This window comes from Triturus cristatus, chromosome 4_1 (assembly GCF_964204655.1).
Source record: "Triturus cristatus chromosome 4_1, aTriCri1.1, whole genome shotgun sequence".
Taxonomy (NCBI): Eukaryota; Metazoa; Chordata; class Amphibia; order Caudata; family Salamandridae; genus Triturus; species Triturus cristatus.
Window position 1 is genome coordinate 753,367,757 of NC_140585.1, and position 16,248 is coordinate 753,384,004.

At 43.9% G+C, this 16,248-nt stretch overlaps 1 protein-coding gene across 1 annotated transcript in view; it reads right to left on the reverse strand.

The window, feature by feature from the left end:
- The window catches only part of UTP20 (UTP20 small subunit processome component), a 1,051,825-nt gene that overhangs the window by 508,269 nt on the left and 527,308 nt on the right, over positions 1 to 16,248 (reverse strand). Inside the window, exon 35 of the mRNA XM_085653318.1 lies at positions 1,551 to 1,703. Within this exon, the coding sequence (XP_085509444.1) occupies positions 1,551 to 1,703 (153 nt within the window). The remainder of the gene's footprint in view (positions 1 to 1,550; positions 1,704 to 16,248) is intronic.

Genomic DNA, 16,248 nt, shown 5'->3' on the forward strand with positions numbered 1-16,248 from the left:
AATTCTTTATCTTGGGAACCCTCCAGTGCATTTTTTTCATTGTGGTGTCTAAAAACACATTCTATGTTTACAAATTAGTGTCTTGTTGATTTCTCCTTCAATTGTTTTGGTGCTGTTTAAATTCTTTACACTTGTTCCCACTTTGCCACGGCAGGGACTAGCTCCTCCAGCGCAGCAGTCAAAGAAACACTTTTAAAGGTAGCAATCTGCTGATACTATACTCCGGCTTGGGTCCACCAATGAAACTGGGGCAGAAGTGCTACTTTGTTGGAGGGAATGTGAGGGTACGGGTCCCCTTCTCTGTTTGTTACGGAACAGTCTGAAGCTGTAAAAATACTGGACGGAAGTAATAGATAAAACAGACCTCATGTTTAACACGACATTGCATAGATCAGCAACCTAAATCATCTTGGAGGGTATAGCAGACTATGAAACCCTGCGCGGTCACTAGACTACTCCTCTTCTTTGTACAGCTGAACAGGTTTTGCTGGGTATGTGGGTACAGCAGAGGTACATGTTCACAGGGAATGGCTCTACAAGATCTGGGAGCCTAAAGGAATTAAAAAATATTAATGTCAATAAAAGGAAAAGTAGACCAATTTGTGAAGGTTTGGAACAATGTACGAGTATTTTGGCAGCAGAATTTAAGGAGATTACCTGCCCTAGGTACTTGAGGGTACTTAGAATCAAAGTACATAAAATTAGTATGGTAATGTAACAAAGGAAAGGAGGGAAGGCAAGAATATGCCCCAGAGGGGATGAGCACTTAAGGATACCTATGGGGATGGCGACAGCATAGGGAGGCGGGTTTATTGTGGTTTTATTCTTATTTGGTGGTATGTTGACAATGACTATAGTGGTTTTGAACTGAAATATCTATCGGCCTCTAGTGGTTGGTGAAGATTGTTTGTATATTGAAAAATTGTAATAAAAATATCTGATCCTAAAAGGTTATATTGAAAGAAGAAAAACTTAACATGGCTACAAATTTCGTTGCCTGTAGTATTCTAGTATTCATTTCTACACATTGTAAAATCAGAGATTCTAAATGAGGGAAGGTACATGCTCACAAAGGCATTTCCTTTGCAGCTTTGAATTTTCTCAATGTCCTAGTATTCTCTATCGACATGACACTAATCCCAAGATAATTCTTGAGAGGACTGAAAATGGATTGTTTTAAGAATCATTTTGGAAAGTAAAAAACCTTTTCAATCTATTTGCTCTTTTCTATTTGAATTTGTATGTGAGTTTCAGATCTGCATGTTCACTGTCATTACATGAGTTTGATTCACTGATCTTCACAGCCAGTTAATAGACTTTCACTCTTTAAAGACATTTAACAAAAGAAATAACCGTGGAAGAACAAAATAAAAACCTCCACAGATGATCAGATGGAAATAGAGGACAGAGGGAGACATTTAGGTAAGGCAAGTTGTAATACAAAGACATACAAATAGACACTTGAGGTAACAAAAGCACACAGACGCTATCATGGAAGACAATCAACAGTGTTTTTCAGAAGTTAATAAGAGATAGTCGGAAAAACTGACCTCTATGGTGTAGAAACAATTGTGCATGATTGGGATTATAAAGTTCATTTCCATGGTTTGCATCGCTTTGATGTGTGAAGTTGCATTTTGGAATGCTGTGAGGCGTACGTCAAAATGGATTTCATCTAGATGTCTGTGGTCAAAGGCATTCAACTAATAAAAGCACAAAGTAAAAACAACATTATTAAAACCATGGGATGAGTTTCAAATGCACTCTGTGTTGTAGTAATCAAGTATGACATTATAAAAACAATGTTTCAGCCATGCAGGAATAGGTAATTCTGCAACTTTACTACCAAGTGATAAAACTGTCCATCATTAAAATGCTACTTACCTTCAGTAACAAGATTTCTGGTGGTTACATAATGTTCAACTTATGAATACTTCTTTCAGGTTTCAGGCTGGTCAAGAAAATTGTGTTGCTCAGCACTGATTCACCAGCTCCATCAGGTAGCACCACACAGCTTCACACAATATTGTCTCTGGACATGGTATCACCGGAGTATATTGGGGCCAAACAATATATTGGCATCAGTTCTTGATATTCATTCCATGCCACCATAGGGGTATGTGGAAAGGAATCCAGAGAGCCACAACAACGACAAATAAAGCACATATGTTTGCATATCTTGGGGGTCTTTTAATCAAGGTACTAACTCAACAGGGAGGAGGGAGAGCAGAAAGGAATATGCGGGAAGACTATGTATTCACTAGAAATATAATTATTGAACGCAATACAGGCAAAGTACCTGGTATTGCGAACGTGAGAAAAGCAGTGCTTTGCAAAAGTATAGCATGGCGACCACATAGCTGTCCAGCCGATGACAGCTGTTGTGACCTCTGGAAAAAGCTATGGAAGCAGTAATGGTCCCAGAATGCACAAAATGCTCGCCACGGGGGGTTACTTGGCCAGGGCCTAGCATATCTTGCATATCTTGACACAAAGCATGACGCTATGTGAAGCCAAAGTCTTTCCCTTTTAGCTACAGCAAAGTCCATAACAATCTTGTCACTAACGCGATCCTGTCGGAGATCTTTGAAGATGTTCCTCTTTCTAGGTTAGATATGGAAGAGGAACAAAGTAGGAAGAGTAATAATAATAGTCATTTTTAATGCAGATGCCAACTTGTGTGAGAAGGAAAGACAGGTGCGAAGAACCAACTTATCTAAGTAGAAAACTGTGAAGGGTGGATGAACTGATGGGGCCTGTAATTCTTCAACACTTCAAGCAGAAGTAACCACCACCAGGAAAATAGTTTTCAGAGTAGGAAGTTAAATTGAGCAACTTTGCATCACCTTGAACTCAGATTTCAAGATGAATGTGCCAACCCAACGAGGAAGCGTCCACAGTCATTGCATCCTGAGTCTGCGGAGAACTGATTGTGTGACCCCTTAGAAGGTTGGAGGGGTCCATACACCAGTGCGGCTGCTGATCCACTGACTAGAATATCTGCACCACGAGACTCCCTTGTGTTGAATTCGCTGCTTCTTGAAATACCAAGGGTGGGCTATCATCAGCCATCTAATGAGAGGCAGCAACAGGACACATGAGGTTATGAGGCCTAACAGTCAAAATAACATCATGACAGGGATTGGCATTTGAGTCGGACACATCTGAACCTTTGTACAAATATACATGATCCTCTGAGGAGGAGAGAAGACTTTCATGTGGGTTGGGCAATGCACCACTCCAACAGGTGAATTTCTGTGTGGTAATGAAGTGAAACTTCTGGATGCTGATGGTAAAGCCCGGGTGGCAGAAAAAAGCCAATGTTTGCTTGAGATATTCCTGGACCAGAGTCGGGGACTCCAAAATCCCAGCCAGTAATCAAAGTATGGGAACAGATAGACTGGATCTCCACATCAAAGCTGCCACGACTGCTAGCACCTCCGTAAAGATATGTGATGCTATCTTTAGTTTGAACAGGAGGACTGCAAATTGATAGTGTTAGGATCCCACCATGAACCTCAAGCAGCGTGTGTGTGGGTGGCAAGAATTAGAAGATAGAAGTAGGTATCCTGGAGGCCAGCGCCAACCAATCTTCTAAGTTAAAGGCCAACAAGAAGTGGCTCAGGGCCAGCATCACAAACTTGTCCTTCCAGATAAACAGGCTTAGAAGGCAGTGATCCAGGATATGCCTAGGGATTTTATCCTTGAGGGGAGACAGAAATAAAAAGAGCAAAAATGTGTGCCCCTCTTCTAATGGCATCACCTGTATAGCCATTTTTGCTGACAAGGACTTTTGCCTTGAGGTTCGACTAATGAGCTGGCAAACATGCTCCATAGGAAAGGGGTGATGTAATGGGGAGGACAGCAAGGGAACGGCTTAGCCTCAAAGGATCATCTGGATCACCCAGCAGTCGATCAGGATCATGTCTCAAAGAGTGACAAAATGGGAAAGCTTAGGGAGGCAAAAACTTTGCGACCCAAGGCATCAAGCTTTTGGGATTCACTATCCGGGGTAAGTGCTAGGAAGGCATTTAGGTTCTCTTTTAAAGTTGAAGTCAACCAGTAGAATCTCAAGATGAGTGGAAGGACAAAAAGTATGGGTCACACAAAGCAAGTTTATGGGGTCTGGAAATCTGCATGTGGACTGCTGGGTCCAAAAATGGCTTCTTCCATGCAGGCCTTGAAGAGGCTAGTAAGGCCTTATAAAAAAGGAGCAAGAACATGTGGAGGACTGTTCTATTTCTGTCAGAATGTTAGATTTCACTTCTGCAAAGGCAAAATCCTTTTTAAAGACCTCACCACCTTTCAAATGACTGTTGAAAAGGAGAAGACCTCCTCCTTTCAGGTGAAGTATCTACGCCACTGGCATTTTGCAAGTCCAAATAAATACCAGCATCAGTACTGTAAGGTTGCTGGAGATGAGCACCTTTGGAGTAATCATCCTCCATGCAGCCACAACCTTTCTACATAACCAAGGCATCTGAAACTAAACCAAAGTCCTCTTCCGCCGAACCCGTGTGCCTTGGGGAGGGACTCACAATCTGGTTCACTGTTAAAATATGCCTTGACCTTCTCCTTCACCACATGGATGATACTCTCCCCTATCGATTCTTTGGCCGGCGCTGTGAGCGGTGTCATTATAGATTTCAAATGCAGCAACAAAGGGCGCTTATGACCACGATCAGCACCCTAGCCACAGGTGCCAGGGCCTAAGCCTGTGTAGGCAGGTAGTCTGGGTCAGGGATTTCCAAGTCACCCCAAACCTGCATGAATAGACGACCTTTTGCGGAGTAGCCCAGAGGGCTGCAGAGCTCTCCTGAACAGATTCAGCATTGCTAGTCAGAAGGCTTTGGCCTGCTCACCTCACCGAAGAACTAAAACTCCGGTCTTGACTTATTAGGTGTGAAAGAAAGGTGTGGTATCTGAGAATGAGATTCAAACACTAAATTGTCAGAGAACTAGGTCTCTTACATCGGGCAAACAATGACTTGTCCTTCTTATGCCACTTTTTTCTGCTTCTTGTGAAGGTTATCCTACGAGAACATTTACTAGAAAGTGACTTACCTTTGGATGATAGAGTCCGTTGCAGAGTCTCCCTGAGGACCTTAAACAACAAGCACTAAAAATGCAATAGGTCTCGCCTTTGATTAAGTTAAAGCCATTTGCTTTGCTAATGGTGTTGTATAGCAAAGCAAATGGCTTTAACTTAATAAAAGGCGAGACCTATTGCATTTTTAAAGCTCGTTTTAATTTCTTGTCACGCGCTCCAATACGCATGTTTCCTGTTCAGTCATTTCTTGTCAGTACTTTGTTACTTTGACCCTATAAAGAGCAGCAACGAGTCCTGCCCATACTTTGTGGTTAAAATCCACTCCCCCATCATACTGTCATGGTGGCCGGATATATTCTACTTAGCCTATAAGGGAACAAGGAACTTCTGTGCAGAAAACTATGCAAAAGCTTCAGGCTAGAGTTCCGGGAGACCCTCAAACGGTGTCCAGCTGCTAAGCTCCCGTCTATGTCTTATAACTTTCTGCCTACATTGCCCTCCTGTTTACTTCTAAGATCTTCTATGTCACAGTCCAACAACTGTAGAAGTGTCTGATATAGTATGACGACTAGTTTCTTCCCACCACCGATGGTGAGCACATGGTGCAACATTTAATGGGTAAGCAGTTCATCCCGCAGTACGCCTCCGGTGCAGTGTATTGCTCCTACCCCAGCACCAGAATACAAGAACTACCCTACGTACTCCTTAAAGCCCCTCAATATTGTGCTGATACAAATGTAATTCATCCCAGTTATCCCAGCCCTCATCCATACTTTAGATTTCACCCAGGTAGCCACTTCTTTCAAAGTGTGGTATACCCCACAATGGTAGTTCCTCTGCGTATGGCAACTTTGTTGATGCCCGATTTAGACATCTGTCCCAAAAGTATCTAGCTGTATGTATCATTCCAAGGACATGATTATCCAGTTTCCGGTCTCCTCAGGTCATGTATGGTGTGCACACTGAATACCGAAACCAGAATATTGAGGGCACAGAATATCATGGTAAAATATAAAAACCGAAATAGTGAAATCTAAGTAAGTATACATCGTTATACCCAACTCCACACCTATGCACCTTGACTATATATATATCTTCAAGCTACGTAGATGTGGAGTTAGGAACAATACATCTATACGTCCCTATATGCAATTACCTTTCAATATTTTGTCCCTCAATATTGTGCCACATTATTCGTGTAGGTCGATATTCTGTGGGTTGATATTCAGTAGTGCAACCTGATATACTGGCCCGTTTTCTGGTACTTAAACTCCTCCCAATCATTATGATTTCACTAGAGCCCTCAACATCAAACCACCTAGCCATACAATAAAGCTGGGCTACAAACTATATAGCTCAAAGTCTGGGGCTTTACAACACTGGTTAAGATTGGCAGGGCTGATTCGGTGTTGTGCCCCAGTGGGTGTGGACACAATGGCTCATTCTTTCATATGCTGTGGGATTGCCCATTGCTCCAAAAATATTGGGAGGCGGTGACGTCCTGTGTTGAAATGGGCAAAGTGGTGCCTTTTGAATATATTGGCGGCTACGGTTCTGAATAGCAATGATCGCCTCTGGGAGACCCTTGGGCTTTATAGTGGCCAAGCACAACACAGCCAAGGTGTGGAGGGCTGTATCCGCCCCTGCCCTGAGGGAGTGGAAGGAGGATATGGATTGGTGAGTGCAGGCGGAGAGGGTGGTCTACGAGAGTAGAGGCTACCCGAACAAATGGACCACAATTTGGGGAAACTCATGGAACGAACCTAATGGGTTGTTATGCATGCCGTTTCCTCACGTTGATCCATTGGGGATGTCGGGAGAAACTGTGTTTGAAGGGGCGGGAAACCTCTGAAAAGTCATTGAGTTTGAGATACATTCACTGTCTAGACACTGATACAGTTCGCCCACTGTTGGACTATGTCTCAATATACAGTATCATGATTCCGGATGTCATCGCAATGTTATGTTTTATTATTGCAATTAAAAAAATTATTAATCAAAAAATCTGGGGCTCTGAGCCCTTCATTATTAGTCGACAGTGTGGGCTTATGTAACGGACCTCTACTCCTTACAGTGCCCCATACAAATTCAGAAAGCAGTGAATCAAGATTGTCCACCCTCAACGGAGCTGCACTAGGACATACTAAAACAAAACAACATGAATCAAGTGAGTGGCAACTTTCGTGCTGAGTCATCAAAATAAGGCTGCGTTATTAGCAAGAAGGAAAAAAACTGCCTTTCAGTGGAAAGTACATTTGAGCACAACTACATGGTTACTATGGACGCCTGTGTAATATATGGTATAAATGCTGATGCGCAGATTGGAATATACTGTTTAATACTATTGCTGGGTGTGGGGAGAGCCCACAACTTAGGAGAGACGAAGTCTCCTGATGGGTCATATTTCCCCTCCCCCTCCTCCAATAATGGTAATAAATAGCACATTACACTGGTGTCCTCATGTATAATTTATGCAACGACTTTTTTCATGTTATTCATTTAAAAAAGATATTTAACAAAAAGCAAAATGCATGGGATTAAATTTGCCCTGTAATTTGAAACTATATTGAAGAAGCCTCGTGACTATTAGCAGAGTTGTTCCCTAAATGCAGTAATTGTAGCTTCAAGTTAATGAGACATTAAACGTGTTTTTTTCTCATCAGTCTCGCTGTACTGTAGTGAATAAATGCGAATGTGCGTTTATTAGTGCAGTGCCCCGAAGCAATATATAATATACAGAATGTCGGGTTGAACGTTCGTTTCTGACTTAAATTGCACTGGTCTGCTCTTCTGCACAGGATCAGAGAGAGAGTCATCCGAGGTAACGCTGTGATGTGCTTTAAGGGTAAGCTGAGGACCAATGCACAGTCTACCTTAATAGACCCGCTGGTCCTTACCTGACCTGACCCCACATTCTGCGTCTCGTGCCCATTGCCGAAGCTGTGTCAGAGGCCGCTCTAGGCAGGATGCCAGCACAGCACAGCACACCCGCAGACTGCACGCTGAGGTGTGTATCCTTCAGTCATGGGGTGCCCTGAGAAGAACACATTTCCGAAACAGATCAGCTTGTATTCCCAGTGTAAACGCCAGTATGTTTTATGAGTGTATCTGGAGTCAGCAGCATAGCCCAGCGGGTTAAGTGCTTGCCGTTAAAATCACAGCACGGTTGAATGGTCGTTTCAGCTTTCTGAAGTCGAACAAAGTCGCACCCGTTTTTGGCTGGATAACAGCTCAGTTCCAAGTGTGCAGATCAATAATTGTAAATCTTACAGATGTCAAATCCCCCTTCCACCCGCGGTTATCAGAGATTTGAAGTCCTGTTTATTTTATTATAAAATCCGGCTTACATGTCTCGGGACGGACAGAAAACCTGGACTGGCTAGATGACCATCTCATGCTTACACCTTGAAAACTCGACGACTCTGTGGAGTCTAACTCCTTCAGAGCACCGTTCACTCCCGGTGTGTCACTGCCGACACTTTTATACCACAGACTTCTGCGAGGGGTGTACTTTACTGTATTGTAATTGCTTTTATATAGCGCTTACTACTCCTGACGAGGTCTCAAAGCACTTTTTCGGCGAGTAGCACCTACTCCGGAACTCAAAGGATTAGTGTTGAATTATTATAGTGAAATATGGAAGTGATTTAAGTGATGGATAGTTTAGTCAATTATTTGGATTCAGAGGTTAGTGGGAGGTTAGAATATGAAAAAAGGTTTGTATTTATATAGCGCGTGTTAGTTTATGCTGTTGGCTAGCGCTTAGAGGCCTCATTCTTGGGTTTTGCCCTTCATCTAGTACTGCCAGCTACACAGCTCGGGGGCATTACACACAGCGGACACGGTGTAACATTAAGAGACACCTTAACACAAAATACGTTTTTCTGCTGATGTCTGACTGCACTGGTCATTGAAGCGACGGCACACACGGCAGCATAGCGCTGCAAAGGCTAAAGCGGTTTGTAGCTTTAGTTCAAACGGGCACGAGAGGCCATTTGTTTCGTAACAAAGGGGAACAAAGGAGCAGAGAAAAGGAAAAACAGGAAGCTGGCCCACAGTCATCATTTCTAAGAACATTAGGACAAATATCAAAACTCTACTCTTGGCTAGATGCCAGGAGGTGGGGGCAGAGGGGGGAGGGGGGGGGGGGCGCTGAGTCATCATAAACAATCATAGCGGCAATGTCTGCAACTGCAACCGAGGCAAGACTGCCCAGATATAAGCGGGAAGCTGCAATTCTTCAGCTTTCTCACGGGACTCCCCACAACGCCCCCTACAGCCAAAACGTATTATGGTCAGTTCCAAAACTTGCTTCCCTTACATATACTGCATTAGCCAACCGGCTTCCACCCTTTTAGGTCTCGCCTAGCTATTGCGTAGCAAACACTATACGAGACTCTAGTAAGGGGCTCCCAAAAGTGCTCCCAAAAGTGGATTGCATGGCGAGCACACGCACAATCACGTGCATCGTGTTGCCATGCAATCCGTTTGGCATCGTACTTCAAAGGGTCCGCTCCCCCGCCTGGAATGCGCTCCCCCGCCAAGCGCGCGCGCCATGCTCCGCCGGGCTTGTACTCTCTCTTGTTATGCAACGTCTTGTTATGGCTAGTAAGTTGGGTATTTAACAAACAAAACTTGGCGCCCATAGTAAACGCCACAGGAATCGGGTTACAGGAGAAATGCTGTTACTTCTTGGTGAGTGCACATATTGGTTTTTGAGCTCCTTAAATCGACCTCATGTTTTTGTATTGTCATGAGATTGATCTGGGTTTCAGCAGCGTGAGAGTTTATTTAACTCTCCACACACAAACCTTTTCACCGTCTTCCGACCCCCGTTTCCACAGTAAACAGGCACAGCAAACAGGTTGCCTCACCTGCAACTTAACATGGTTTTTAATTTCTTTTGTCTCATGGCTCTTGATGCACACACATTGTTTATGGCCCAAGAATGACCCGATAATATCTTTTGATCCCCGTTTCTGCAGACACACAAACTGGAATCTTTATATCTCGTTTTATTAATTTTATTAATTTAACTCACCGCACGACTCGTCACACACCCCGCTCAGTTCACGGCTCCAGGATTCAGCCACTTACATATTAACCGAAGCTTCCAGTATACCTGTGCCATGAATGTTCACACGCACTTTCTTTCAGTTTCCATTCTTCACGACAAACACAACTTTATTCTTTTTGATACACCCATTGAGGATGCTCTGTAGATGGTTCTTTTACCTGTTTAATTCAACTGAAAGTACATGCACTTATCACTAATTTTTTCAGGATTTTCACAAAGCTACCGTAATGATTATGTATAGCGATTCACTATCAATTAACTGATCTGTTACTTGTGTTGTTAGGAAACGCCAGCTACTTAATGAGTGGTGCTCTCGATGCACTTTCTTGAAAATGATGTGTGTGAGCTGGCTGCCAATGGCGTCCTGTTGGTGGATACTCATCTGCAGACGTGGCGGTCAGATTGAAACTGAGCACTGAAGTACTTGTGAACTGAACTTCAATCAGTACAGAAAGTTCCTTGGATACAAGTCACAATTATAAAATAATCTTAAGGGAGCTTGATGAAAATTATGAATACTTGTTGGCTGCCATCCAGGCTTTGTTCACCCCAGCCATTCGATCCTGGGCTTGTCACGCGCCACGCTTCTGCCTTCCTATTTGCATACTCACCGGCTGCCTCTCATAGACGCTTCTTGTAACAATACTGCACCTCCGCCCATGCCACATAGAGCCTGTTTGATGTAAGGAGGTAACATTGAGCAAGGTGCATCTACCAAAGTGCGGAGGCACTGGGATGTTAAATACTCTCTTTTAATTTTTCACGTGCACTCAGGGAATGCATGTGCCTGCAGTGCCTGTCACTCACCCCCACTCTCTGTCTTTGTTTTTAACCCACCCCCAACTTTCGTTGTTTCTAAACCCTAGTCCTTCTCCCACGTTCCCTTGTTTGTAACCTACCCTCCGTTTGAACCACCAGCCCCTTTCCACTGTCCTTTGTTTCCTGTCTGCCTCCCTGACGTAGCTTGGTTATCACTAGATACATGAATATGGGATGCTGGTCATGCTTTGTTTGCGCCAGCCATTTGTTCCTGGGCTTGTCACACGCCACACTTCTGCCTTCTTGTCTTACTCTCATAGAGTTTCCTTGTGAGAAATCTGCTCCTCCACCTCTTCCACACACCTGCCTGTTAGATGTAAGGGTGTAGCACTGAGCAAGATACAGCTCCCAAGGTGTTGGAGCACTGGTATGTTAGATGAAGATTATGCAGGCAGACTCCACCTCTTATGTGAGCGGCTTTTCAAAATGTGGTTCTTACAGTAATCACACTCCTCTGAGCACAGAGCATTACGGACACTACAATGAGGGACACAAGCCACTTCACTTGAATTGAATATAAGCATCTGTCCAGCATTTTTTAATAAGTCCTTCCGGGATCGCCAAACAGATCTTTCATGTGCTCACCACTCTTGACTCTCTAGATACTATAGGTGGGCGTGCCAACAAATGAACAGAAGGCGAACCGGAGACAAGCCAAGGGTCTGGCTCGAATCTTAGAGCCCTTGCTTGAGGCGAGCATTGAAAATGCTTGCTGTGTATATCACTGAACAAAAATCACATAATATATGATAAAGTCTCTACAAAATTCAATAATGTTAAATAATTTCTAAAAAGCCAATAGATTTTGCTTAGGTGAAACCTTTTGGCGTTGCCAATGCTTTTTTATTGGGTCCCTAAGCTGCAGAAAAATGATAGAAAGAAATGTGTATCTCAGTTTCAAATGAGTGTATGCTACAGTGTATTGCTTATGGCAGTTTCCTTAGTCACAACTTTTTCCTTCTGACACACTAGTGAAGCTTTATCTTTAAATATCTTACTTCCGATGTGCTCACATGTGGATAGAGACACATCATTAAAACACATGGGTGGGATGCAATGTTGCACTGGTTCTAGGCCTTTTTTCAGTCACATTTGCACTGACCCGAAGAGGAGTGCAAACATCTTTAATTTGGCTTGTGGCGCTCTCAGCTCACTTTAAGGCATCCGAAAGGTAAAATTAATCAAACATTCTTCCTTGCAGCTTGAAAGGTTTTGTTTGTTTGTTCAGTTGCAATGCTTCAGCTAGAGTTCAGCCGCCAAAGTAAACCGGTTGGCAAAAATAAACGTGTCCATCACATGTAAAATGGTGTTTCAGAGCACTTTTACAATTTCAATACTTACTTTAAACGGTAGACTTCATTTTGGGTAAAACAACCCACAGTTCCCCCAAAATATGTAAACCGACATCTCTAAGTAAAGGCAAAGACATCTCTTCAGTAATCTCTTATAAGGTCCCAAAAGCGAGACCTATTGGCTATGCCAATGCTTGTTTCTCACGTTGGCGTCAGACAATTAATACAAGACATTGCCGCCGACTGGACCCATGCCCTGAGGATGACTCTGGGCCGGTCCTGCTGTTACAGCACTAAGCATGCTGGGGCTTGTAGTTCAATTTTTCTCGTGTCAAATATGTGCCTACAATGTCCAGCGTGCTCCTTCTGCTGACTGAGAAACGAGGGCTGTTTCAAAGTCAGTCTCATGGCACGGCGCCAGTTTACGAGTAATCAGTCCCCATTGGGAACCCAAGCTGACTCCTTTCTGGTGCAGCCTCCCTCCTTGGCAGTTGCCTTATGCTGGGATTGCTTAGCGCGCACTGCGCAGTATACACGAGTCCGAGCTCAGAAAAATGCAGCTTACACAAAGAGCCTCTGAAGTCAGCACTCTAATGTCGACTGCAACGTCCCTTCCATTTCCGTGTTACCCACTTATAATTAGGCGCAGGGTTATTATGCGGCATAGCGTACCTGATTTTATGTCGTCATGCTGCAGCAAGAAGAGGCACGTTATGTACTAGAATACGGCACATTCTCTGGCCAGTATTATTTGCTTATTGTGTCGCAGGTTAACACCATCTAAGTGCCTAACAATAATGAATGTGTCCTCGTGTAATGCAACTGGTGCATTGTAAAGCGCTCTGATAGCCGATACCTTCGGGTCAAGTTCGTGCTATATAAAACTCCGTAAAATGAAACAAACAAAAAATAATAAGTAAACGTTTTGGCTCAACAATACGAGGTTAACGCTTACATACAGTAACTGAGCAGTGAATAGTCAATCCCTGCAAAGAGCCTGCCTCTGCGCGGCCCTCCCCCGCGAGTGGTGTGCGCGCGCTATAAGGACCAACAAAAACAAGCATACCGCAGCTTACACAAAGAGCTTCTGAAGTCAGCACTCTAATGTAGGCTGCAACGTGCCTTCCATTTCCGTGTTACCCCCTGCTCTTTGCGACCCACTTATAATTAGGTGCAGGGTTATTATGCAGCAAAGCGTACCTGATTTTGCGTCATCAAGGACCAACAAAAATAAGCATACAAAAGAAAGTGCGGCAAGCTAATACTAAACCTTCTGTGTCACGCCGCGTTAAGAGATCCAATCCCGCTGGGCGTGGCTAAAAGGAGACAGGGTGGCAACAAGCAGTGATTGACATGCCTTGCATGCAATCATTGCACGGCCTTCGCCATAATTCCTGACGCCAAACGACACGCACGAATCAAAACTGAAGGCGGAGCTGGGACGAGGCTTTTGGAATCGTATCGATTCCAAAAAGCCTCGTAAGACGAGAGCAGCGCATGTGCCGCTTACGTCAGGCAGAGACCTAAAAAGAGCTTGGCCTCCTGCTTCCTGATGGCCTTCATGTGCATGGAGGCGCAAGTGTCACAAGCTGAGTTATGTCCCACCCCAGACACTACATACATTTGTTTTGAGGGTCTGAAATTGACATTTTCTTGCAGCACTATTTGCAAAGCTTGACACCTGAAGTCCTTTGAGGAGACATTTGACCAAGCTGCTGTAGAACAGCTAAGGAATTTGTAGGTGAGACACCAAGAGACCGCTTAGGATGAGGCATGTAAATGAACTGACACCAGCATGCCGGATGGTGCTAAATAGATCCCAGTGATGTCACGCCCGGATGTGGAGTCATGCCTGGAGCTGTGTGGCACCACACAACGATGCTGGAGAGTCATTGCTGGGAATTAAATATTCCAAACCAGTCTGAAGCCTGGAAGGAGTAGTCATAACGAAAGGAATCTACAGGAAGATGATGTATCCATCAGAACGCTGATGTTTATTTTTAATTTGATATTTCTCACATTTCCACACAAATAATAATTTGACGCAAGAGTAGGCAGAACATGTCTTAATGCTGGCAGTGCATGGTGACAACACAAGTCCATGTACTTAAAGGGCTGACCTTCGTTCAGTGACTTGCCAAAAGCAACAAGCATTGGCATAGCCAATAGGTCTTGCCTTTGGGACCTTAAAAGTGGTTAGTTCCAAATAATAATGCCGTCATTGAAGCATGTTTGCTTTCGAAAGACAAAAGACACAACATTCTAAAAACCCGAGCGTAGGCAAACAAAGTAAACAGTAAATTTGCTGTTTTTAACTGGTGCCACTTTCTGTCCATGACTGTAGCTTTTAAGTCAAGCTAGTTTGCAAAAATCTGAATAAACTCTTTCATCAGTTGAAATCGTTCAACTGAAAATAAGAGGCAACCACAGGCAGGGCCGGGATGGCATGGGTTATTGACGACGGTGTCAAAGTAGTTAAAATAACAGGCAGTGACGGGCGGGCAGCACACAGAGCCAGGAAGTAGCGCACAGAGCCAGGGGGCAGCACAAAGAGCGACAGAGCAGTATATTAACCCAGGTGGAAACGCACACAGAGGCAGAGGGACGCGTTATTATAACGGAGACACGTGTCTGCCCGTTACTTGCAGAGTACAGCAATGGCGCCTGCTGGGCCCCTGCAAAGGGAGGGGGGGGCGCCCCAGGTAAAGGCTACAGCAGAGCTCTTCCCTCATACACTTCCTTGGGGCGGGTGGCAATGAGCTCCTGTGAGGGCGGGTGGCTTCCAGCTGGGGAAGTAAATGATGTAACATATCAGTAACCAGGGGACATGATCTCAGCTGTTGGAATTCGCTGCCTGGCAAGAGGCCAGGGAAGTTCAGTCTTTTCCCAGCATGAGGGCAGGAGACGGAGGGAAGGGACGGAGCCAACCTGAGAGGAGGAGGCTTAGACCACACCAGAGAAAACATGGGATAGCCCTCAGAAAGGTGTGAAGTTGTGACTGTAAACAGACGTGCTGTGAAAGCATCAGGGACTCGCATTAACTTTCAAGAAGAGTTTCCAACAGCTGAGGGGGGCCAGGCCGGGGACCAGCGCTATAAACCGCAGTACAAACAAGATAAAAGCTAATTTAAAAAACGATAGGGTAAATTTGCCAACAAGGGATTTTGTTTAGAACGAACAAGTTATTTCAAAATTTCAGAGAACTAAATCAATGAGAGTGTTAAGATAAAGTAACACCACTATGAAATCAATCGACTGATTTAAACATCAGTAATTCATAATAACAACACACACGGGGGTTCTTTCTGTGATTTAAGCACAGTGATTTTTATATTTTCATCAAGAGTAAAAAGGAGTACAAATGAAACATAAATTAGAGCAATATTTCATGAAAGCAGGGGACGAGATTAAGTCCACATTTCATCAAACAAACACATCTATTCCTACTTAGTTTGAACAGAGACAAAACTCTTTGTTGAGCATATGGTCTACTGTACATAACAAATAAACTGGAAGTAGATGGTAAAGTCGACGTTTCGGTCTTGGATGGTGTCAATCCGTCAGACCATCTTCAGGACAATAATTGCATAAACAATTGCATAGGTCCGCCTGAGTCGAAACAGCCTGAGTCGAAATCAGGCTGTTTCGACTCAGGCGGACCCCCATTCGTATTCTGGATACTAACATCAGAAATCTGTGAAATTACGGCAGGATTAACTCCTAAGTAAAAACGAACTGGCAGTTCAAGGTGCCAAGGACTATCCGGAGTCTTGTTTATGCAATTATTGTCCTGAAGATGGTCTGACGGATTGACACCACCCAAGACCGAAACGTCGACTTTACCATCTACTTCCAGTTTATTTGTTATGTACTGTAGACCATATGCTCAACAAAGAGTTTTGTCTCTGTTCAAACTAAGTAGGAATAGATGTGTTTGTTTGATGAAATGTGGACTTAATCTCGTCCCCTGCTTTCATGAAATATTGCTCTAATTTATGTTTCATTTGTAC